General features: G+C 49.1%; 1 protein-coding gene and 1 long non-coding RNA gene across 2 annotated transcripts; one reads left to right on the top strand and one right to left on the bottom strand.

Annotated features, from left to right (window-relative positions):
* Window positions 1–2,966: 2,966 nt before the first annotated feature.
* LOC145878582 (uncharacterized) lies at window positions 2,967–4,556 on the top strand. The gene is made up of 3 exons (XR_014392010.1): window positions 2,967–3,033; window positions 3,254–3,387; window positions 3,709–4,556. It is a non-coding gene; the product is annotated as an uncharacterized LOC145878582 (long non-coding RNA).
* A 4,417-nt stretch (window positions 4,557–8,973) lies between these two features.
* On the bottom strand, window positions 8,974–22,950 carry LOC106591067 (uncharacterized). The gene is made up of 7 exons (XM_082973925.1): window positions 22,413–22,950; window positions 22,008–22,334; window positions 21,303–21,857; window positions 12,867–21,241; window positions 11,116–11,174; window positions 10,754–10,887; window positions 8,974–10,443 (listed from the first exon to the last, which is right to left on the bottom strand). The coding sequence occupies exons 1-7, from the start codon at window positions 22,948–22,950 to the stop codon at window positions 10,343–10,345; spliced, it is 10,089 nt and encodes a 3,362-aa protein (XP_082830051.1). The 3' UTR covers window positions 8,974–10,342.
* Window positions 22,951–24,316: the final 1,366 nt, after the last annotated feature.

Genomic DNA, 24,316 nt, shown 5'->3' with positions numbered 1-24,316 from the left:
TTATTAGGTCCTGTCTGTCTGTTATTAGGTCCTGTCTGTCTGTTATTAGGTCCTGTCTGTCTGTTATTAGGTCCTGTCTGTCTGTTATTAGGTCCTGTCTGTCTGTTATTCAGTCCTGTTGTCTGTTATTAGGTCCTGTCTGTCTGTTATTAGAAATCCCCGGCAAATTGGTTCCTGTTTGATGTGTACAAAGTTGATATATATTTATATAAACAAATGTAATATTTGAGGCTCTCTCTCGCTAATTGATTGTACAATGTGTACTCATTATATTATATTCCTGAGTTTGATATATATATATATATATATGGGAGTTTAGATACATGTTTGTTTTTCCGACTGACGTGTTGATCTGATTCTTACCTCTGAGAAAAACCCCACGTCGGTGTCCTACTTTCGGCTGTTGCAGATGCACCCGAGAGGATCGAAACCGCAGTGCATCGTGGGTAAATTGTTATTTGACTTTAATAAACTGATCTAGAAATAATTAAAGAGTTGGTTATTGATAAGAGAATTATCTAATAAAGGTAAATGAATCAATAAACCATGATGAATTATTAGTCATACGGGGCATGGTTATTAATGAATAATCAATGTAATGATCAATGTAGGGATCGATTGGTCTGATTAGTTCCGGAAAGTCCAGGAACCACTGGAGAGGGAAAGAAATGTGTGTGTGCAATTAGTATAGAGAGATAGAGAGGCAGATGGTCAAGGGAGTAAAAGCTTCAGAGAGTTCCTAACCTTGAAGGAAAGGAACAGGCTGAGCTCTGGATAGTGATAAACAGCGTGAGAAGTTTATGGGGGTTGCAGGTCACCAACAGTTTGTGTGTAAATGCATGTGCGTAAGTTAGCAAGAACTATATAATGACTGTTTTGTTATCCTGACCTCAGAACGTTCTCATGAATAAAGCTACAGAAACCTTTTGCAGAAAGCTGAGTCCTTGCCTAATTATTATAACCCATTGTCTTACAAACCTTGGGCATTAGTCAAGGCGAATTGATTATTGATTATTATCATCAAGATATTAAATTCCTTTAACACTGGTAAACACATAAGGGATACCGTTAATACAACTGGAAGTATTATGGGATTGCTTTTTTGAATATCAATGAACATCATGTGATTTTGGAATATTGACTAATCTCTAATTAATGTTGGTCAATGACATCATCCTTCAACAGCTGTTAATGGAAGATCCAATGGGGTTCATTTATGATTGATGTTGTGTGGTTCACCTCTACAGAGACATAAAAGGACATGGATATGAAGCCTCTGATGATTCTCCTCCTGCTAGCAGGTAATACACTGTGTGTGTGTGTGTGTGTGTGTGTGTGTCTGTGTGTGTGTGTGTGTGTGTGTGTGTGTGTGTGTGTTCCTTAGTGGTTAACCTTTCATTAGGTTAAACACGTTCTATATGTCTTGAGGGGATGCACAGCCTCATTCTACCACTACAGCCAGAAAAAAGGGTTATGTCCTTATCAGCCTATAGACGTTAATTTCATACCCCTGTAGTTGCAGCAAACTTGTTGTGTATTAAAGGTTTAAAAAAATACTTCTCAAGTAAATTTCCTATTTAAAATGTCAGACTTAATGTTGTCACCACCACCACTCCTCCTGCAGCAGCTGTCATCACCACCACTCCTGCAGCAGCTGTCATCACCACCACTCCTGCAGCAGCTGCTACCACCACCACTCCTGCAGCAGCTGTCACCACCACCACTCCTGCAGCAGCTGTCACCACCACCACTCCTGCAGCAGCTGTCACCACCACCACTCCTGCAGCAGCTGTCACAACCACCACCACCACTCCTGCAGCAGCTGTCACAACCACCACTCCTGCAGCAGCTGTCACCACCACCACTCCTGCAGCAGCTGCTACCACCACCACTCCTGCAGCAGCTGTCACCACCACCACTCCTGCAGCAGCTGTCACCACCACCACTCCTGCAGCAGCTGTCACCACCACCACTCCTGCAGCAGCTGTCACAACCACCACCACCACTCCTGCAGCAGCTGTCACAACCACCACTCCTGCAGCAGCTGTCACCACCACCACTCCTGTTGTTGCATCAACTGACCCTCCATCTTCTAGTGAAGGAATCCTGAAGGTTCAGTTCAGTCTCGACCAGACGTTCAACTCAGATCTTTCCAAACCGTCCTCTTCAGAGTTCACGACTCTGTCTGCCAACGTGGTCTCTGACGTAAGTATCAGGGCAATTCCACGCCAGCGTAGGTGGAAAACATTTCTGGTAGCTCAGATTGTTCTGGCAATTCTCACACAGAAACCTCCTTGGGAGGAAGGCTGTTTGACACTTGTTTTACTTTTTACGACAATCCATTTTTGGGACAATCATAGGGCAGCGGTCTAAGGCACTGCATCTCAGTGCTAGAGGCGTCACTACAGACCCTAGTTCGATTCCAGGCTGTATCACAACCAGCCCTGATTGGGAGTCCCATAGGGCGTTGCACAATTGGCCCAGCGTCGTCCTGGTTAGGGTTTGGTTGGGGGGGTAGGCCATCAATGTAAACAAGAATTTGTTCTTAACTGACTTACCTAGTTAAATAAAGGTTTAATAAATAAATGTAATTGTCCATTTTAGACCTGTACATGCCTCCTGTAAACTCCTATCATCAGTGAGCAGTACATTCCTCCTGTAAAACCCCTATCATCAGTGAGCCTGTACATTCCTCCTGTAAACCCCTATCATCAGTGAGCCTGTACATTCCTCCTGTAAGCCCCTATCATCAGTGAGCCTGTACATTCCTCCTGTAAAACCCTATCATCAGTGAGCCTGTACATGCCTCCTGTAAACCCCTATCATCAGTGAGCCGTACATGCCAAGTCAAAAAGGATACTATTGAGAGGTCTATTTGTTATGAAAGACAATTTAACCAAAGCTTCTATTAATGCCGTCAAGGGCCCTGTTTTCATTGAACCTTTCATAATCCTATGTTAATCTTTCAATGCAGGTGAACAAGGTTTTTGCTAAGACCCGAGGATTCCGTCGTTCCATTGTCAACTCATTCAGGTAAGTGTATGAATTCTCATTACTGATTGACTAGGTTTCTGTTCTACCTTATGTTATTTGTACTACTACATTGATATTGATTACTGCATTGTTGGGTTTAAAGCTTGCTAGAAAAGGCATTTCAATGCACTTGTGCACATGACATTAAAACTTTGACGATTCTGGTGATGATGATGATGATTTCTGAAGGTTGTCCATTTTCTCTCCTTCTCCTGAGTAGGAGTGGATCTGTAATTACCGACATGACCCTCGTGTTCGACAAGCAGTCTTCGGTTCCCAGCTCAAGCAGCGCACAGACAATTCTCACCAACAGTTCCACCTCCCTGAACATTCTACCAGGCAGTATCAGTGTTGGTAAGTATTCATCTCCAGGGGCGGACTGGCCATCTGGCATTTTGGGCAAATGCCCAGATGGGCTGGTCCATTTTCAGCCCAGTGGGTCTGTCTAACGTGTTTTTCTGGGGGTGAAAATTATAATTATCTGACTAATAATTGGGGGGAAAATGAGCCAATATGTTAAAAATACCAGGGCCAATTTCTGGTCCCAGTCCGCCCCTGTTTCACTGTCACCATACACATCTATAAGAGCAAAGTCAACATTTGAACAGAAACATGAAAAGACAATCCACTTTTGTAATTAACTGAACAATTTCTCTGTTTTTCCTACTTTTTCAGGGTCATCAACCACATCAGGAAGTGCTCCCCAACCCACTGCCTTCACTCTGGCTGCCTTGCCTCTCAGTTTGGCTCTGTTAATGGTACAGCTGCTGGCTAGCTAATAGCCTGGGGCATAGCTGCTGTGGCTCTGATAGCTGCTAGGCTAGCTAATAGCCTGGGGCATAGCTGCTGTGGCTCTGCTAGCTGCTGGCTAACCAATAGCCTGGGACATAGCTGCTCTGGCATTGGTTTAACCAATCAACGGTTTCCCAGCTCTCATAGATACAGCCTTAAAGCTAGAATCCTTAGTTGCTAAACCCATTTTTTGACTTATAAATTAATTATATCTACCCATTGATTCTAGAAGAATATAACATATGAATGCCTCATGAGTTTAGCTCAACTGTCGTACCCCATCAGAACCCTAAATATAAGCTTGTTTTACTCCAATGTTTCTAAACAATGCAAACAAACACTGTATAGCTTTAAAACATTATTAAAACTATAATTCTGATATCATGTATGGTCAGTCCTGGCAACCATAGCTCCTCTATGAATTTGAGAGTGGTCACATTTGTATTACCAAAAACAGAGAGCAGGTGTGAATTTGTTATTGTTTCAGTTAAGGATTCTAGCTTTAATATGAATTACCTGCTTAAGCATGAGAGTACACAACACATTTTAACCGTGTTAGTTGGCAAAATTATATATGTATTTTAGGTACATTCCCCTACATACAAACAAAAACAAAACTAAATGTACTTTTTGATGTCATGTATGATATTTGTGAAATACTTTAAGAATTCTCATAGTTTTTGTTCATTAATATTTATATTTATAGTATTATTAATAAAGGGATATTATTATTATTATTATTATTATTATTATTATTATTATAGTTATTATTATTATTATTATTATTATTATTATTATTACTATTATTTCAAGTTACTATTATTTAACACTTATAGGTTCTCACAGACATCAATTCATGATGTATTCACACTTGCACACTATTTATCCGTCAAATTTTTATACTGAAAATAACTAAAAGAAACAACAACTTTCCTATTGTACAATTTTTTAATTTTTTAATTTTTAAATGTTTTATTTGATCATAGTTCCCTCTTTAATTATTAACTATATTTAAATTTAAATTCACCAGGACCGGGATGATATTTACTTTGAGTTATTTTGGGCATATCACTGAAAATGTGGACCACTACAATGTTTTAATACTGTTGTAGAGCCTCGCCTGGTTTGTACTTGTCTTGTTATTATTAAATCTAATATATTATGTAACACTCAAGAATATAGATATGTAATTTGTTTCATTAGTGTTGGAATATAATGACATGTCAATATCCTTCTAGGGGTAAATCTCAATAGTTTGGTCTAATATCCTTCTAGGGGTACATCTCAATAGTGTTGTTTAATATCCTTCTAGGGGTACATCTCAATAGTGTGGTCTAATATCCTTCTGAGGTATCAAAATCAAATCAAATGTATTTATAAAGCCCTTCTTACATCAGCTGATATCTCAAAGTGCTGTACAGAAACCCAGCCTAAAACCCCAAACAGCAAGCAATGCAGGTGTAGAAGCACGGTGGCTAGGAAAAACTCCATAGAAAGGCCAAAACCTAGGAAGAAAACTAGAGAGGAACCAGGCTATGAGGGGTGGCCAGTCCTCTTCTGGCTTTGCCGGGTGGAGATTATAACAGAACAAGGCCAAGATGTTCAAATGTTCATAAATGACCAGCATGGTCAAATAATAATAATCATAGTAGTTGTCGAGGGTGCAACAAGTCAGCAACTCAAGAGTAAGTGTGAGTTGGCTTTTTCATAGCCAATCTTTGAGAGTATCTCTACTGCTCCTGCTGTCTCTAGAGAGTTGAAAACAGCAGGTCTGGGACAGGTAGCACGTCCGGTGAACAGGTCAGGGTTCCAGCAGGTCTGGGACAGCAGGTCTGGGAAAGGTAGCACGTCCGGTGAACAGGTCAGGGTTCCATAGCCGCTGGCAGAACAGTTGAAACTGGAGCAGCAGCACTGCCAGGTGGACTGGGGACAGCAAGGAGTCATCATGCCAGGTAGTCCTGAGGCATGGTCCTAGGGCTCAGGTCCTCCGAGAGAGAGAAAGAAAGAAAGAGAGAAACAGAGAATTAGAGAGAGCATATTTAAATTCACACAGGACACCAGATAAGACAGGAGAAATACTCCAGATGTATCAGACTGACCCTAGCCCCCTGACACATAAACTACTGCAGCATAAATACTGGAGTCTGAGACAGGAGGGATCAGAAGACACTGTGGCCCCATCCGATGATACCCCCGGACAGGGCCAAACAGGTAGGATATAACCCCACCCACTTTGCCAAAGCACAGCCCCCACACCACTGGAGGGAAATCTCCAACCACCAACTTACCATCCCGGGACAAGGCCGAGTATAGCCCACAACGATCTCCGCCATGGCACAACCCAAGGGGGGGGCGCCAACCCAGACAGGAAGACCACGTCAGTGACTCAACCCACTCAAGTGACGCACCCCTCCCATGGACGGCATGGAAGAACACCAGTAGGCCAGTGACTCAGCCCCTGTAAAAGGGTTAGAGGCAGAGAATCCCAGTGGAAAGAGGGGAACCGGCAAGGCAGAGACAGCAAGGGCGGTTCGTTGCTCCAGCCTTTCCGTTCACCTTCACACTCCTGGGCCAGACTATACTTAATCATAGGACCTACTGAAGAGATGAGTCTTCCGTAAAGACTTATAGGTTGAGACTGAGTCTGCGTCTCTCACATGGGTAGGCAGACCATTCCATAAAAATGGAGCTCTATAGGAGAAAGCCCTGCCTCCAGCTGTTTGCTTAGAAATTCTAAGGACAATTAGGAGGCCTGCGTCTTGTGACCGTAGCGTACGTGTAGGTATGTACGGCAGGACCAAATCGGAAAGATAGGTAGGAGCAAGCCCATGTCATGCTTTGTAGGTTAGCAGTAAAACCTTGAAATCAGCCCTTGCCTTAACAGGAAGCCAGTGTAGGGAGGCTAGCACTGGCGTAATATGATACAATTTTGGGGTTCTAGTCAGGATTCTAGCAGCCGTATTTAGCACTAACTGACATTTATTTAGTGCTTTATCCGGGTAGCCGGAAAGTAGAGCATTGCAGTAGTCCAACCTAGAAGTAACAAAAGCATGGATTAATTTTTCTGCATCATTTTTGGACAGAAATTTTCTGATTTTTGCAATGTTGCGTAGATGGAAAAAAGCTGTCCTTGAAACAGTCTTGATATGTTCTTCAAAAGAGAGATCAGGGTCCAGAGTAACGCTGAGGTCCTTCACAGTTTTATTTGAGACGACTGTACAACCATCCAGATTAATTGTCAGATTCAACAGAAGATCTCTTTGTTTCTTGGGACCTAGAACAAGCATCTCTGTTTTGTCCGAGTTTAAAAGTAGAAAGTTTGCAGCCATCCACTTCCTTATGTCTGAAACACAGGCTTCTAGCGAGGGCAATTTTGGGGCTTCACCATGTTTCATTGAAATGTACAGCTGTGTGTCATCCGCATAGCAGTGACAAACTGATATCTTTTACGACAGATAAGATCTAAACCAGGCCAGAACTTGTCCATGTAGACCAATTTGGGTTTCCAATCTCTCCAAAAGAATGTGGTGATCGATGGTATCAAAAGCGGCACTAAGATCTAGGAGCACGAGGACAGATGCAGAGCCTCGGTCTGACGTCATTAAAAGGTCATTTACCACCTTCACAAGTGCAGTCTCAGTGCTATGATGGGGTCTAAAACCAGACTGAAGCGTTTCGTATAAATTGTTTGTCTTTAGGAAGGCAGTGAGTTGCTGCGCAACAGCTTTTTCAAAATGTTTTGAGAGGAATGGAAGATTCGATATAGGCCGATAATTTTTTATATTTTCTGGGTCAAGATTTGACTTTTTTAAGAGAGGCTTTATTACTGCCACTTTTAGTGAGTTTGGTACACATCCGGTGGATAGAGAGACGTTTATTATGTTCAACATAGGAGGACCAAGCACAGGAAGCAGCTCTTTCAGTCGTTTAGTTGGAATAGGGTCCAGTATGCAGCTTGAAGGTTTAGAGGCCATGATTATTTTCATCATTGAGTCAAGAGATATAGTACTAAAACACTTTAGTGTTTCACTTGATCCTAGGTCCTGGCAGGGTTGTGCAGACTCAGGACAACAGAGCTTTGGAGGAATACGCAGATTTAAAGAGGAGTTCGTAATTTGCTTTCTAATGATCATGATCTTTTCCTCAAAGAAGTTCATGAATTTATCACTGCTGAAGTGAAAGCCATCCTCTCCTGGGGAATGCTGCTTTTTAGTTAGCTTGGCGACAGTATCAAAAATACATTTTGGATTGTTCTTATTTTCCTCAATTAAGTTGGAAAAATAGGATGATCGAGCAGCAGTGAGGGCTCTTCGATACTGCACGGTACTGTCTTTCCGAGCAAGTCGGAAGACTTCCAGTTTGGTGTGGCGCCATTTCCATTCCAATTTTCTGGAAGCTTGCTTCAGAGCTCGTGTATTTTCTGTATACCAGGGAGCTAGTTTCTTATGACAAATGTTTTTAGTTTTTAGGGGTGCAACTGCATCTAGGGTATTGCGCAAGGTTAAATTGAGTTCCTCAGTTAGGTGGTTAACTTATTTTTGTCCTCTGACGTCCTTGGGTCGGCAAAGGGAGTCTGGAAGGGCATCAAGGAATCTTTGGGTTGTCTGAGAATTTATAGCACGACTTTTGATGATCCTTGGTTGGGATCTGAGTAGACTATTTGTTGCGATTGCAAACGTAATAAAATGGTGGTCTGATATTCTCTAGTGTAGTCTAGGGGTGAGTCTCAATAGTCTGGTTTAGTCTAGGGGTGAGTCTCAATAGTCTCTACTGTAGTCTAGAGGTGAGTGTCAGTGCTAGTGAGCATTTTAATTTGGCAGTCTAGTTCGACAATTGAGATGCACCGCAATGAGGAAACAAAACTAGACTATTGAGATGCTCCCTTAGAAGGATATTAGACTAGACTATTGAGATGCACCCCTAGAAGGATGTTAGACCAAACTATTGAGATGTACCCCTAGAAGGATATTAGACTAGACTATTGAGATGCACCCCTAGAAGGATGTTAGACCAAACTATTGAGATGTACCCCTAGAAGGATATTAGACTAGACTATTGAGATGATCCCTTAGAAGGATTTTGACATGTGACAAAATGTCATTATATTCCAACAGTAATGAAAAAAATGACATATGTAACACTCGAGAATATAGATAATATATTAGATTTAATAATAACAAGACAAGTACAAACCAGGCGAGGCTCTACAACAGTATTAAAATATTGTAGTGGTCCACATTTTCAGTGATATGCCCAAAATAACTAAAAGTAAATATCATACCAGTCTTGGTGAATTTAAATGTAAATATAATTAAAGCAGTTAATAATTAAAAAAGGGAACTATGATCAAATAAAACACAAAAAAAAAAGCTATATATATATTTTTAAAGTTTTTAAAAAGCAAACAAATTGTGCAACAGGAAAGTTTTTGTAATCTTTCAGTATTTTTTCAGTAATTTTTTTTTTTACTGATAAATAGTCTGCAAGTTGCTTTGTACCTGGTGCAAATACATAATTCATTGACGTCTGTGAGAGCCTGTATGGTTAAGTGTTAAATAATAGTAACTTGAAAGATAAGGGCCCTAGCTTCCATCAAATCAGCTGTTAACCAGAGGTAGCCAACACCCGCATAGCTGGTGGGAGGTGTAACTGAATCAAATCAGCTGTTAACCAGAGGTAGCCGTGTGTAGGCTGTATAGAAATAATAACTCTCAAATTGAATGTGTGCTTAAGCAGGTAATTCATCTTAAAGATAGAATCCTCAACTGAAACAATAACAAATTCACACCTGCTCTCTGTTTTTGGCTATACGAATGTGACCACTCTCAAATTCATAGGCAGAGCTATGGTTGCCAGGACTGACCATCCATGATATCAGAATTATAGTTTTAATAATGTTTTAAAGCTATACAGTGTTTGTTTGCATTGTTTAGAAACATTGGAGTAAAACAAGCTTATATTTTGGGTTCTGATGGGGTACGACAGTTGAGCTAAACTCATGAGGCATTCGTATGTTATATTCTTCTAGAATCAATGGGTAGATATCATTAATTTATAAGTAAAAAAAAATGGGTGTAGCAACTAAGGATTCTAGCTTTAAGGCTGTATCTATGAGAGCTGGGAAACGGTTGATTGTTTAAACCAATGCCACAGCAGCTATGCCCCAGGCTATTAGCTAGCCTAGCAGCTAGCAGAGCCACAGCAGCTATGTCCCAGGCTATTAGCTAGCCTAGCAGCTAGCAGAGCCATAGCAGCTATGCCCCAGGCTATTAGCTAGCCTAGCAGCTAGCAGAGCCACAGCAGCTATGCCCAGGGCTATTAGCTAGCCTAGCAGCTAGCAGAGCCATAGCAGCTATGCCCCAGGCTATTAGCTAGCCTAGCAGCTAGCAGAGCCATAGCAGCTATGTCCCAGGCTATTGGTTAGCCAGCAGCTAGCAGAGCCACAGCAGCTATGCCCCAGGCTATTAGCTAGCCTAGCAGCTAGCAGAGCCACAGCAGCTATGCCCCAGGCTATTAGCTAGCCTAGCAGCTGTACCATTAACAGAGCCAAACTGAGAGGCAAGGCAGCCAGAGAGAAGGCAGTGGGTCGGGGAGCACTTCCTGATGTGGTTGATGACCCTGAAAAAGTAGGAAAAACAGAGAAATTGTTCAGTTAATTACAAAAGTGGATTGTCTTTTCATGTTTCTGTTCAAATGTTGACTTTGCTCTTATAGATGTGTATGGTGACAGTGAAACAGGGGCGGACTGGGACCAGAAATTGGCCCTGGCATTTCTAACACATTGACTCATTTTCCCCCAAATTATTAGCCAGATAATTATAACTTTTCACACGTTAGACAGGCCCACTGGGCTGAAAATGTACCAGCCCATCTGGGCATTTGCCCAAAATGCCAGATGGCAAATCCACCCCTGGCGGTGAATACTTACCAAAAATGATGCTGCCTGATAGAATGTTCAGGGAGGTGGGACTGTTGGTGAAAGTTGCTTGTGCGCTGTTTGAGCTGGGAACCGAAGTCTGCTTGTCGAACACGAGGGTCATGTCGGTAACTACAGATCCACTCCTACTCAGGAGAAGGAGAGGAAATGGACAACCCTCAGAAATCATCATCATCATCACCAGAATCGTCAAAGTTTTCAAGTTTTAATGTCATGTGCACAAGTGCAGTGAAATGCCTTTTCTTGCAAGCTTTAAACCCAACAATGCAGTAATCAATATCAGTGTAGTAGTACAAATAACATAAGGTAGAACAGAAACCTAGTCAATCAGTAATGAGAATTCATACACTTACCTGAATGAGTTGACAATGGAACGACGGAAGCCTGGCGTCCCACCATAAGCCTTGTTCACCTGCGTTGAAAGATTAACATAAGATTGTCAAAGGTTCAATGAAAACAGGGCCCTTGACTGCTTTAATAGAAGCTTTGGTTTTTAATTGTCTTTCATAGTAAATTAGACCTCTTCAATAGTACCCTTTTTGACTTTGTTAATAATTTGAATAAATATTGTTTGGAACAATATATTCTACAAGAACATCACATTTCCTGAGAATCTCTGCTGATTCTGAAGTTCTGATCACCACCAACACAACGAATGGTAAATGGATTCAAAGGGAACTCTCTCTGCTGGTGATATGTTGGAATGTACAATTGTGAAGGTTCCCTGTGGCTCAGTTGGTAGAGCATGGTGTTTGCAACGCCAGGGTTGTGGGTTCGATTCCCACGGGGGGGGCCAGGAAAAATAAATAATAAATGCATGAAATTAAATGTATGAAATGTATGCATTTACTACTGTAAGTCGCTCTGGATAAGAGCATCTGCTAAATGACTAAAATGTAAAGGAGGGCTGTTTATTGGTAAATTACCTATTTCTATGTATAAAATGTGTCATATCATTAGAGAAACCACACTTCTCAGTGATTTCTGCACAGGGCATCTTTAATATTTTTGTTGTTGAATAAATTAATGTGAAAAATTGTTTTTCAGAATGTAGACATGTCCATATTTGAGAACACAATCTATTAGGGGTATAATGACACCAAGAGATTGTCTGTATCATGTACAGCTTACTGATGATAGGGGTTTTACAGGAGGCATGTACAGGCTCACTGACGATAGGGGTTTTACAGGAGGCATGTACAGGCTCACTGATGATAGGGGTTTTACAGGAGGCATGTACAGGCTCACTGATGATAGGGTTTTACAGGAGGCATGTACAGGCTCACTGATGATAGGGGTTTACAGGAGGCATGTACAGGCTCACTGATGATAGGGGTTTTACAGGAGGCATGTACAGGCTCACTGATGATAGGGTTTTACAGGAGGCATGTACAGGCTCACTGATGATAGGGGTTTACAGGAGGCATGTACAGGCTCACTGATGATAGGGGTTTTACAGGAGGCATGTACAGGCTCACTGATGATAGGGGTTTACAGGAGGCATGTACAGGCTCACTGATGATAGGGGTTTACAGGAGGAATGTACAGGCTCACTGATGATAGGGGTTTTACAGGAGGCATGTACAGGCTCACTGATGATAGGGTTTTACAGGAGGCATGTACAGGCTCACTGATGATAGGGTTTTACAGGAGGCATGTACAGGCTCACTGACGATAGGGGTTTTACAGGAGGCATGTACAGGCTCACTGACGATAGGGGTTTTACAGGAGGCATGTACAGGCTCACTGATGATAGGGTTTTACAGGAGGCATGTACAGGCTCACTGACGATAGGGGTTTTACAGGAGGCATGCACAGGCTCACTGACGATAGGGGTTTTACAGGAGGCATGTACAGGCTCACTGATGATAGGGGTTTACAGGAGGCATGTACAGGCTCACTGATGATAGGGGTTTACAGGAGGCATGTACAGGCTCACTGATGATAGGGGTTTTACAGGAGGATTGTACAGGTCTAACACTTACATCATGACTTTCCCCCCAAAAGTAAACAGCCTTCCTCCCAATGAAGTTTCTGTGTGAGAATCTGAGATACCAGAAATATTTTGCTACCAACGCTGGCGTGGAATCGCCTTGATACTTACCTCAGAGACCACTTTGACCGCCAGGGTCTTGAACTCTGAAGAGGACGGGTTGGAAAGATCTGAGTTGAACGTCTGGTCGAGACTGAACTGAAGACTCAGGACTCCTTCACTAGAAGATGGAGGGTCAGTTGATGCGACAGCAGGAGTGGTGGTGGTAACAGCTGCTGCAGGAGTGGTGGTGGTGACAGCTGCTGGAGGAGTGGTGGTTGTGACAGCTGCTGCAGGAGTGGTGGTGGTGACAGCTGCTGCAGGAGTGGTGGTGGTGACAGCTGCTGCAGGAGTGGTGGTGGTGACAGCTGCTGCAGGAGTAGTGGTGGTGACAGCTGCTGCAGGAGTGGTGGTGGTGGTAGCAGCTGCTGCAGGAGTGGTGGTGGTGGTGGTGACAGCTGATGGAGGAGTGGTGGTTGTGACAGCTGCTGCAGGAGTGGTGGTGGTGACAGCTGCTGCAGGAGTGGTGGTGGTGACAGCTGCTGCAGGAGTGGTGGTGGTGACAGCTGCTGCAGGAGTAGTGGTGGTGACAGCTGCTGCAGGAGTGGTGGTGGTGGTAGCAGCTGCTGCAGGAGTAGTGGTGGTGACAGCTGCTGCAGGAGTGGTGGTGGTGACAGCTGCTGCAGGAGTGGTGGTGGTAACAGCTGCTGCAGGAGTTGTGGTGGTGACTGCTGCTGCGTGAGTGGTGGTGGTGACAGCTGCTGCAGGAGTGGTGGTGGTGACTGCTGCTGCAGGAGTGGTGGTGGTGACAGCTGCTGCAGGAGTGGTGGTGGTAACAGCTGCTGCAGCAGTTGTGGTGGTAGCAGCTGCTGCAGGAGTTGTGGTGGTGACAGCTGCAGCAGGAGTTGTGGTGGTAGCAGCTGCTGCAGGAGTTGTGGTGGTGACAGCTGCTGCAGGAGTGGAGGTGGTGACTGCTGCTGTCTGAGGGGTGATGGTGATAGCTGCTGATGGAGCGGAGATGGTGACATCTGCAGGATTGGCGGAGGTAACAGCTGCTTCTGTAGCAGCGATGGTAACAGCTGGTTCCGGAGCTGCAGGGGTGACTGCTGCCGGAGAGGTGGTGGTGACAGCTACTGCCTGAGAGGTGGTGATGACATCTGCAGGATTGGCTGAGGTAACAGCTGCCTCTGTAGCAGTGGTGGTGACTGCTGATGGAGGAGTGGTGGTGGTAACAGATGCTGCAGCAGTTGTGGTGGTAGCAGCTGCAGCAGGAGTTGTGGTGGTGACAGCTGCTGCAGGAGCGGTGGTGGTGACAGCTGCTGCAGGAGTGGTGGTGGTGACAGCTGCTGCAGGAGTGGTGGTGGTAACAGCTGCAGCAGGAGTTGTGGTGGTAGCAGCTGCTGCAGGAGTGGTGGTGGTGACAGCTGCTGCAGGAGTGGTGGTGGTAACAGCTGCAGCAGGAGTTGTGGTGGTAGCAGCTGCTGCAGGAGTGGTGGTGGTGACAGCTGCTGCAGGAGTGGTGGTGGTGACAGCTGCTGCAGGAGTGGTGGTGGTGACAGCTGCTGCAGGAGTGGTGGTGGTGACAGCTGCTGCAGGAGTGGTGGTGGTGACAGCTGCTGCAGGAGTGGTGGTGGTGACAGCTGCTGCAGGAGTGGTAGTGGTGACAGCTGCTGCAGGAGTGGTGGTGGTAACAGCTGCTGCAGGAGTGGTGGTGGTGACAGCTGCTGCAGGAGTGGTGGTGGTGACAGCTGCTGCAGGAATGGTGGTGGTGACAGCTGCTGCAGGAGTGGTGGTGGTGACAGCTGCTGCAGGAGTGGTGTTTGTGACAGCTGCTGCAGGAGTGGTGGTGGTAGCAGCTGCTGCAGGAATGGTGGTGGTGATAGCTGCTGCAGGAGTTGTGGTGGTAGCAGCTGATGGAGCGGAGATGGTGACATCTGCAGGATTGGCGGAGGTAACAGCTGCTTCTGTAGCAGCGATGGTAACAGCTGGTTCCGGAGCTGCAGGGGTGACTGCTGCCGGAGAGGTGGTGGTGACAGCTACTGCCTGAGAGGTGGTGATGACATCTGCAGGATTGGCTGAGGTAACAGCTGCCTCTGTAGCAGTGGTGGTGACTGCTGATGGAGGAGTGGTGGTGGTAACAGATGCTGCAGCAGTTGTGGTGGTAGCAGCTGCAGCAGGAGTTGTGGTGGTGACAGCTGCTGCAGGAGCGGTGGTGGTGACAGCTGCTGCAGGAGTGGTGGTGGTGACAGCTGCTGCAGGAGTGGTGGTGGTAACAGCTGCAGCAGGAGTTGTGGTGGTAGCAGCTGCTGCAGGAGTGGTGGTGGTGACAGCTGCTGCAGGAGTGGTGGTGGTAACAGCTGCAGCAGGAGTTGTGGTGGTAGCAGCTGCTGCAGGAGTGGTGGTGGTGACAGCTGCTGCAGGAGTGGTGGTGGTGACAGCTGCTGCAGGAGTGGTGGTGGTGACAGCTGCTGCAGGAGTGGTGGTGGTGACAGCTGCTGCAGGAGTGGTGGTGGTGACAGCTGCTGCAGGAGTGGTGGTGGTGACAGCTGCTGCAGGAGTGGTAGTGGTGACAGCTGCTGCAGGAGTGGTGGTGGTAACAGCTGCTGCAGGAGTGGTGGTGGTGACAGCTGCTGCAGGAATGGTGGTGGTGACAGCTGCTGCAGGAGTGGTGGTGGTGACAGCTGCTGCAGGAGTGGTGTTTGTGACAGCTGCTGCAGGAGTGGTGGTGGTAGCAGCTGCTGCAGGAATGGTGGTGGTGATAGCTGCTGCAGGAGTTGTGGTGGTAGCAGCTGCTGCAGGAGTGGTGGTGGTAGCAGCTGCTGCAGGAGTGGTGGTGGTGACAGCTGCTGCAGGAGTTGTGGTGGTAGCAGCTGCTGCAGGAGTGGTGGTGGTAGCAGCTGCTGCAGGAGTGATGGTGGTGATAGCTGCTGCAGGAGTTGTGGTGGTAGCAGCTGCTGCAGGAGTGGTGGTGGTAGCAGCTGCTACAGGAATGGTGGTGGTGGTAACAGCTGCTGCAGGAGTTGTGGTGGTAGCAGCTGCTGCAGGAGTGGTGGTGGTAGCAGCTGCTGCAGGAGTGATGGTGGTGACAGCTGATGCCGGAGAGGCGGTAGTGACTGCTGATGCCGGAGAGGCGGTAGTGACTGCTGCTGTCGGAGAGGCCGTGGTGACAGCTGTAGCAGGAGTTGTGGTGGTAGCAGCTGCTGCAGGAGTTGTGGTGGTAGCAGCTGCTGCAGGAGTTGTGGTGGTAGCAGCTGCTGCAGGAGTGGTGGTGGTGACAGCTGCTGTCTGAGTGGAGGTGGTGACTGCTGATGCCGGAGAGGCGGTAGTGACTGCTGTTGCCGGAGAGGCGGTAGTGACTGCTGCTAATGGAGCGGAGTTGGTGACATCTGCAGGATTGGCAGAGGTAACAGCTGCTTCTGTAGCAGCGATGGTAACAGCTGGTTCCGGAGCTGCAGTGGTGACTGCTGCCGGAGAGGTGGTGGTGACAGCTACTGCCTGAGAGGTGGTGATGACATCTGCAGGATTGGCTGAGGTAACAGCTGCCTCTGTAGCAGTGATGGTGACTGCTGATGGAGCGGCGGCGGTGACAGCTGCTGCAGGAGTGGTTGTGGTAACAGCTGTTGCCGGAGAGGTGGTAGTGACTGCTGATGCCGGAGAGGCGGTAGTGACTGCTGATGCCGGAGAGGCGGTAGTGACTGCTGTTGCCAGAGAGGTGGTAGTGACTGCTGATCCTGGAGAGGCGGTGGTGACAGCTGCTGTCAGCGAAGTGGTGACATCTGCAGGATTGGCGGAGGTAACAGCTGGTTCCGTAGCAGCGGTGGTGACAGCTGTTGCCGGAGTGGTGATGGTGACAGCTGCCTGAGTGGTGTTGGTGACAGCTGCTGTCTGATTGGTGTTGTTGAAAGCTGTTGCCGGAGCGGAGGTGGTGACAGCTGTTGCCGGAACTGCGGTGGTGACTGCTGCCGGAGAGGCCGTGGTGACAGCTGCTGCCGGAGAGGTGGTGGTGACAGCTGCTGCAGGATTGACAGTGGTGACAGCTGCTGTCTGAGTGGAGGTGGTGACTGCTGTTTCCGGAGAGGTGGTAGTGACTGCTGATGCCGGAGAGGTGGTGGTGACAGATGCTCTCTGAGCGGTGTTGTTGAAAGCAGATGCCAGAGCTTCGTTGGTGACAGCTGCCAGAGTAGAGGTGGTGACAGCTGCTGCCGGAACTGCGTTGGTGACTGCTGCCGGAGAGGCCGTGGTGACAGCTGCTGCCAGAGCGATGGTGTTGACAGCTGCTGCAGGACTGACGGTGGTGACAGCTGCTGCCAGAGCGGTGGTGTTGACAGCTGCTGCAGGATTGATGGTGGTGACAGCTGCTGTCGTAGTGGAGGTGGTGACTGCTGCTGTCTGAGGGGTGATGGTGATAGCTGCTGATGGAGCGGAGATGGTGACATCTGCAGGATTGGCGGAGGTAACAGCTGCTTCCGTAGCAGCGATGGTGACAGCTGGTTCTGGAGCTCGAGTGGGGACTGCTGCCGGAGTTGCCTTGGTGACACCTGCTGCCGGAGAGGTGGTGGTGACAGCTACTGCCTGAGAGGTGGTGATGACATCTGCAGGATTGGCTGAAGTAACAGCTGCCTCTGTAGCAGTGGTGGTGACTGCTGATGGAGCGGCGGTGGTGACAGCTGCTGCAGGATTGACGGTGGTGACAGCTGCTGTCTGAGTGGAGGTGGTGACTGCTGATGCTGGAGAGGCGGTAGTGACTGCTGATGCCAGAGGGGCGGTAGTGACTGCTGATGCCAGAGAGGTGGTAGTGACTGCTGATGCCGGAACGGCGGTAGTGACTGCTGATGCCGGAACGGCGGTGGTGACAGCTGATGCCAGAGAGGTGGTAGTGACTGCTGTTGCCGGAGAGGCGGTAGTGACTGCTGTTGCCGGAGAGGCGGTAGTGACTGCTGTTGCCGGAGAGGCGGTAGTGACTGCTGTTGCCGGAGAGGCGGTAGTGACTGCTGTTGCCAGAGAGGCGGTAGTGACTGCTGTTGCCAGAGAGGCGGTAGTGACTACTGTTGCCAGAGAGGTGGTAGTGACTGCTGATGCCAGAGAGGCGGTAGTGACTGCTGATGCCGGAGAGGCGGTAGTGACTGCTGATGCCGGAGAGGCGGTAGTGACAGCTGTTGCCAGAGAGGCGGTAGTGACTGCTGATCCTGGAGAGGTGGTAGTGACTGCTGATGCCGGAGAGGCGGTAGTGACAGCTGCTGTCGGCGAAGTGATGACATCTGCAGGATTGGCGGAGGTAACAGCTGGTTCCGTAGCAGCGGTGGTGACAGCTGTTGCCGGAGTGGTGATGGTGACAGCTGCTGTCTGATTGGTGTTGTTGAAAGCAGTTGCCAGAGCTTTGTTGGTGACTGCTGCCAGAGCTGTGGTGATGACAGCTGTTGCTGGAGCGGTGGTGGTGACAGCTGCCTGAGTGGTGTTGGTGACAGCTGCTGTCTGATTGGTGTTGTTGAAAGCTGTTGCCGGAGCTGTGTTGGTTACAGCTGCTGCCGGAACTGCGGTGGTGACTGCTGCCGGAGAGGCCGTGGTGACAGCTGCTGCAGGATTGACGGTGGTGACAGCTGCTGTCTGAGTGGAGGTGGTGACTGCTGATGCTGGAGAGGTGGTAGTGACTGCTGATGCCGGAGAGGCGGTAGTGACTGCTGCTAATGGAGCGGAGGTGGTGACATCTGCAGGATTGGCAGAGGTAACAGCTGCCTCTGTAGCAGTGGTGGTGACAGCTGATGGAGCGGCGGCGGTAACAGCTGTTGCCGGAGAGGCGGTAGTGACTGCTTTTGCCAGAGAGGCGGAAGTGACTGCTGTTGCCGGAGAGGTGGTAGTGACTGCTGATCCTGGAGCGGCGGTGGTGACAGCTGTTGCCGGAGAGGCGGTAGTGACTGCTGATGCCGGAGAGGCGGTAGTGACTGCTTTTGCCAGAGAGGCGGAAGTGACTGCTGTTGCCGGAGAGGTGGTAGTGACTGCTGATCCTGGAGCGGCGGTGGTGACAGCTGCTGTCAGCGAAGTGGTGACATCTGCAGGATTGGCGGAGGTAACAGCTGGTTCCGTAGCAGCGGTGGTGACAGCTGCCTGAGTGGTGTTGGTGCCAGCTGCTGTCTGATTGGTGTTGTTGAAAGCTGTTGCCGGAGCTGCGTTGGTAACTGGTGCCAGAGATGTGGTGATGACAGGTGTTGCTGGAGCGGTGGTGGTGACAGCTGCCTGAGTGGTGTTGGTGACAGCTGCTGTCTGATTGGTGTTGTTGAAAGCTGTTGCCGGAGCTGTGTTGGTTACAGCTGCTGCCGGAACTGCGGTGGTGACTGCTGCCGGAGAGGCCGTGGTGACAGCTGCTGCAGGATTGACGGTGGTGACAGCTGCTGTCTGAGTGGAGGTGGTGACTGCTGATGCTGGAGAGGTGGTAGTGACTGCTGATGCCGGAGAGGCGGTAGTGACTGCTGCTAATGGAGTGGAGGTGGTGACATCTGCAGGATTGGCAGAGGTAACAGCTGCCTCTGTAGCAGTGGTGGTGACAGCTGATGGAGCGGCGGCGGTGACAGCTGTTGCCGGAGAGGCGGTAGTGACTGCTTTTGCCAGAGAGGCGGAAGTGACTGCTGTTGCCGGAGAGGCGGTAGTGACTGCTGATCCTGGAGCGGCGGTGGTGACAGCTGTTGCCGGAGAGGCGGTAGTGACTGCTGATGCCGGAGAGGCGGTAGTGACTGCTTTTGCCAGAGAGGCGGAAGTGACTGCTGTTGCCGGAGAGGTGGTAGTGACTGCTGATCCTGGAGCGGCGGTGGTGACAGCTGCTGTCAGCGAAGTGGTGACATCTGCAGGATTGGCGGAGGTAACAGCTGGTTCCGTAGCAGCGGTGGTGACAGCTGCCTGAGTGGTGTTGGTGACAGCTGCTGTCTGATTGGTGTTGTTGAAAGCTGTTGCCGGAGCTGCGTTGGTAACTGGTGCCGGAACTGCGGTGGTGACTGCTGCCGGAGAGGCCGTGGTGACAGCTGCTGCCGGAGCGGAGGTGGTGACAGCTGCTGCCGGAGCGGAGGTGGTGACTGCTGCCGGAGCGGAGGTGGTGACTGCTGCCGGAGCGGAGGTGGTGACAGCTGCTGCCAGAGAGGTGGTGGTGACAGCTGCTGCAGGATTGACGGTGGTGACAGCTGCTGTCTGAGTGGAGGTGGTGACTGCTGATGCTGGAGAGGCGGTAGTGACTGCTGATGCCGGAGAGGTGGTAGTGACTGCTGATGCCGGAGTGGCGTTGGTGACTGCTGTTGTCGGAGAGGCGGTAGTGACTTCTGATGCCGGAGAGGCGGTAGTGACTGCTGATGCCGGAGAGGCGGTAGTGACTGCTGATGCCAGAGAGGCGGTAGTGACTGCTGATGCCGGAGAGGTGGTAGTGACAGCTGTTGCCGGAGAGGCGGTAGTGACTGCTGATCCTGGAGCGGTGGTGGTGACAGCTGCTGTCGGCGAAGTGGTGACATCTGCAGGATTGGCGGAGGTAACAGCTGGTTCCGTAGCAGCGGTGGTGACAGCTGTTGCCGGAGAGGTGGTGGTGACAGATGCTCTCTGAGCGGTGTTGTTGAAAGCAGATGCCAGAGCTTCGTTGGTGACAGCTGCCGGAGTAGAGGTGGTGACAGCTGCTGCCGGAACTGCGTTGGTGACTGCTGCCAGAGAGGCCGTGGTGACAGCTGCTGCCAGAGCGATGGTGGTGACAGCTGCTGCAGGATTGACGGTGGTGACAGCTGCTGTCGTGGTGGAGGTGGTGACTGCTGCTGTCTGAGGGGTGATGGTGATAGCTGCTGATGGAGCGGAGATGGTGACATCTGCAGGATTGGCGGAGGTAACAGCTGCTTCTGTAGCAGTGATGGTGACTGCTGCTTCCGGAGGGGCGATGGTGACAGCTGATGGAGAGGTTGTGTTTTCAGCTGTTGCCGGAGAGGCGGTAGTGACTGCTGTTGCCGGAGAGGAGGTAGTGACTGCTGATGCCGGAGAGGCGGTAGTGACTGCTGCTAATGGAGCGGAGGTGGTGACATCTGCAGGATTGGCGGAGGTAACAGCTGCTTCTGTAGCAGCGATGGTGACAGCTGGTTCTGGAGCTCCAGTGGTGACTGCTGCCGGAGTTGCCTTGGTGAGACCTGCTGCCGGAGAGGTGGTGGTGACAGCTGCTGCCTGAGAGGTGGTGATGACAGCTGCTGCCTGAGAGGTGGTGATGACATCTGCAGGATTGGCTGAGGTTACAGCTGCCTCTGTAGCAGTGGTGGTGACTGCTGATGGAGGAGTGGTGGTGGTAACAGCTGATGCCGGAGAGGCGGTAGTGACTGCTGATGGAGGAGAGGCGGTAGTGACTGCTGATGCCGGAGAGGCGGTAGTGACTGCTGATGCCGGAGAGGCGGAGTGAGTGAGCGGGGGGTGGCTGGATGCCAGAGAGGCGGTAGTGACTGCTGATGCCGGAGAGGTGGTAGTGACTGCTGATGCCGGAGAGGCGGAAGTGACTGCTGTTGCCAGAGAGGCGGTAGTGACTGCTGATGCCGGAGAGGCGGTATTGACTGCTGTTGCCGGAGAGGCGGAAGTGACTGCTGTTGTCAGAGAGGCGGTAGTGACTGCTGTTGCCGGAGAGGCGGTAGTGACTGCTGATGCCGGAGAGGTGGTACTGACTGCTGATCCTGGAGCGGCGGTAGCGACTGCTGTTGCCGGAGAGGCGGTAGTGACTGCTGATCCTGGAGCGGCGGTAGTGACTGCTGATCCTGGAGCGGCGGTGGTGACTGCTGATCCTGGAGCGGCGGTGGTGACTGCTGATCCTGGAGCGGCGGGGGTGACAGCTGCTGTCGGTGAAGTGGTGACATCTGCAGGATTGGCGGAGGTAACAGCTGGTTCCATAGCAGCGGTGGTGACAGCTGTTGCCGGAGAGGTGGTGGTGACAGCTACCTGAGTGGTGATGGTGACAGCTACTGTCTGACTGGTGTTGTTGAAAGCAGTTGCCAGAGCTTTGTTGGTGACTGCTGCCAGAGATGTGGTGATGACAGCTGTTGCTGGAGCAGTGGTGGTGACAGCTGCTGTCTGATTGGTGTTGTTGAAAGCTGTTGCCGGAGCTGCGTTGGTTACAGCTGCTGCCGGAGCGGATGTGGTGACTGCTGCCGGAGAGGCCGTGGTGACAGCTGCTGCCAGAGCGGTGGTGGTGACAGCTGCTGCAGGATTGATGGTGGTGACAGCTGCTGTCTGAGTGGAGGTGGTGACTGCTGATGGCGGAGAGGTGGTAGTGACTGCTGTTGCCAGAGAGGCGGTAGTGACTGCTGATCCTGGAGAGGCGGTAGTGACTGCTGATGCCGGAGAGGCGGTGGTGACAGCTGCTGTCGGTGAAGTGGTGACATCTGCAGGATTGGCGGAGGTAACAGCTGGTTCCGTAGCAGCGGTGGTGACAGCTGTTGCCGGAGAGGTGGTGGTGACAGATGCTGTCTGAGCGGTGTTGTTGAAAGCAGATGCAGGATTGACGGTGGTGACAGCTGCTGTCGTAGTGGAGGTGGTGACTGCTTCTGTCTGAGGGGTGATGGTGATAGCTGCTGATGGAGCGGAGATGGTGACTGCTGATGGAGAGGTTGTGGGTTCAGCTGTTGCCGGAGAGGCGGTAGTGACAGCTGATGCCGGAGAGGCGGTGTTGACTGCTGATGCCGGAGAGGCGGTAGTGACTGCTGATGCCGGAGAGGCGGAAGTGACAGCTGCTGCCTGAGCGGTGCTGGTGACAGCTGTTGCTGGAGTGGAGGTGGGGACAGCTGCTGCCTGATCGGTAGTGGTGACAGCTGTTGCTGGAGTGGAGGTGGGGACAGCTGCTGCCTGATCGGTAGTGGTGACAGCTGTTGCTGGAGTGGAGGTGGGGACAGCTGCTGCCTGATCGGTAGTGGTGACAGCTGTTGCTGGAGTGGAGGTGGGGACAGCTGCTGCCTGATCGGAGGTGGGGACAGCTGTTGCTGGAGTGGAGGTGGGGACAGCTGCTGCCTGATTGGAGGTGGGGACAGCTGTTGCAGGAGTGGAGGTGGGGACAGCTGCTGCCTGAGCGGTGCTGGTGACAGCTGTTGCAGGAGCGGCGGTTGTGGCTGATATTGTCCACACTGGTCCAGTTAGAAAACAATATAGAAAATGTCAGAAAAGAAAACATTCCACTCCACTATATACAGCATCTACCACCCCTTATACACTGTACAACACCTATATCCACTATATACAGCATCTATCACCCCTTATACACTGTACAACACCTATATCCACTATATACAGCATCTATCACCCCTTATACAACACCTATATCCACTATATACAGCATCTACCACCCCTTATACACTGTACAACACCTATATCCACTATATACAGCATCTATCACCCCTTATACAACACCTATATCCACTATATACAGCATCTACCACCCCTTATACACTGTACAACACCTATATCCACTATATACAGCATCTATCACCCCTTATACACTGTACAACACCTATATCCACTATATACAGCATCTACCACCCCTTATACACTGTACAACACCTATATCCACTATATACAGCATCTACCACCCCTTATACAACACCTATATCCACTATATACAGCATCTACCACCGCTTATACAACACCTATATCCACTATATACAGCATCTACCACCCCTTATACAACACCTATATCCACTATATACAGCATCTACCACCCCTTATACAACACCTATATCCACTAAATACAGCATCTATCACCCCTTATACACTGTACAACACCTATATCCACTATATACAGCATCTATAACCCCTTATACACTGTACAACACCTATATCCACTATATACAGCATCTACCACCCCTTATACAACACCTATATCCACTATATACAGCATCTACCACCCCTTATACAACACCTATATCCACTATATACAGCATCTACCACCCCTTATACAACACCTATATCCACTATATACAGCATCTACCACCCCTTATACAACACCTATATCCACTATATACAGCATCTATCACCCCTTATACACTGTACAACACCTATATCCACTATATACAGCATCTATCACCCCTTATACACTGTACAACACCTATATCCACTATATACAGCATCTACCACCCCTTATACACTGTACAACACCTATATCCACTATATACAGCATCTATCACCCCTTATACACTGTACAACACCTATATCCACTATATACAGCATCTACCACCCCTTATACACTGTACAACACCTATATCCACTATATACAGCATCTATCACCCCTTATACAACACCTATATCCACTATATACAGCATCTATCACCCCTTATACAACACCTATATCCACTATATACAGCATCTACCACCCCTTATACACTGTACAACACCTATATCCACTATATACAGCATCTACCACCCCTTATACAACACCTATATCCACTATATACAGCATCTATCACCCCTTATACACTGTACAACACCTATATCAACTATATACAGCATCTATCACCCCTTATACAACACCTATATCCACTATA

Source organism: Salmo salar, chromosome 04 (assembly GCF_965601325.2).
Source record: "Salmo salar chromosome 04, fSalSal1, whole genome shotgun sequence".
NCBI classification, from domain to species: Eukaryota; Metazoa; Chordata; class Actinopteri; order Salmoniformes; family Salmonidae; genus Salmo; species Salmo salar.
Note: the sequence above shows the minus strand (reverse complement) of the source record. Positions and strands in the feature narration are given on the sequence as shown.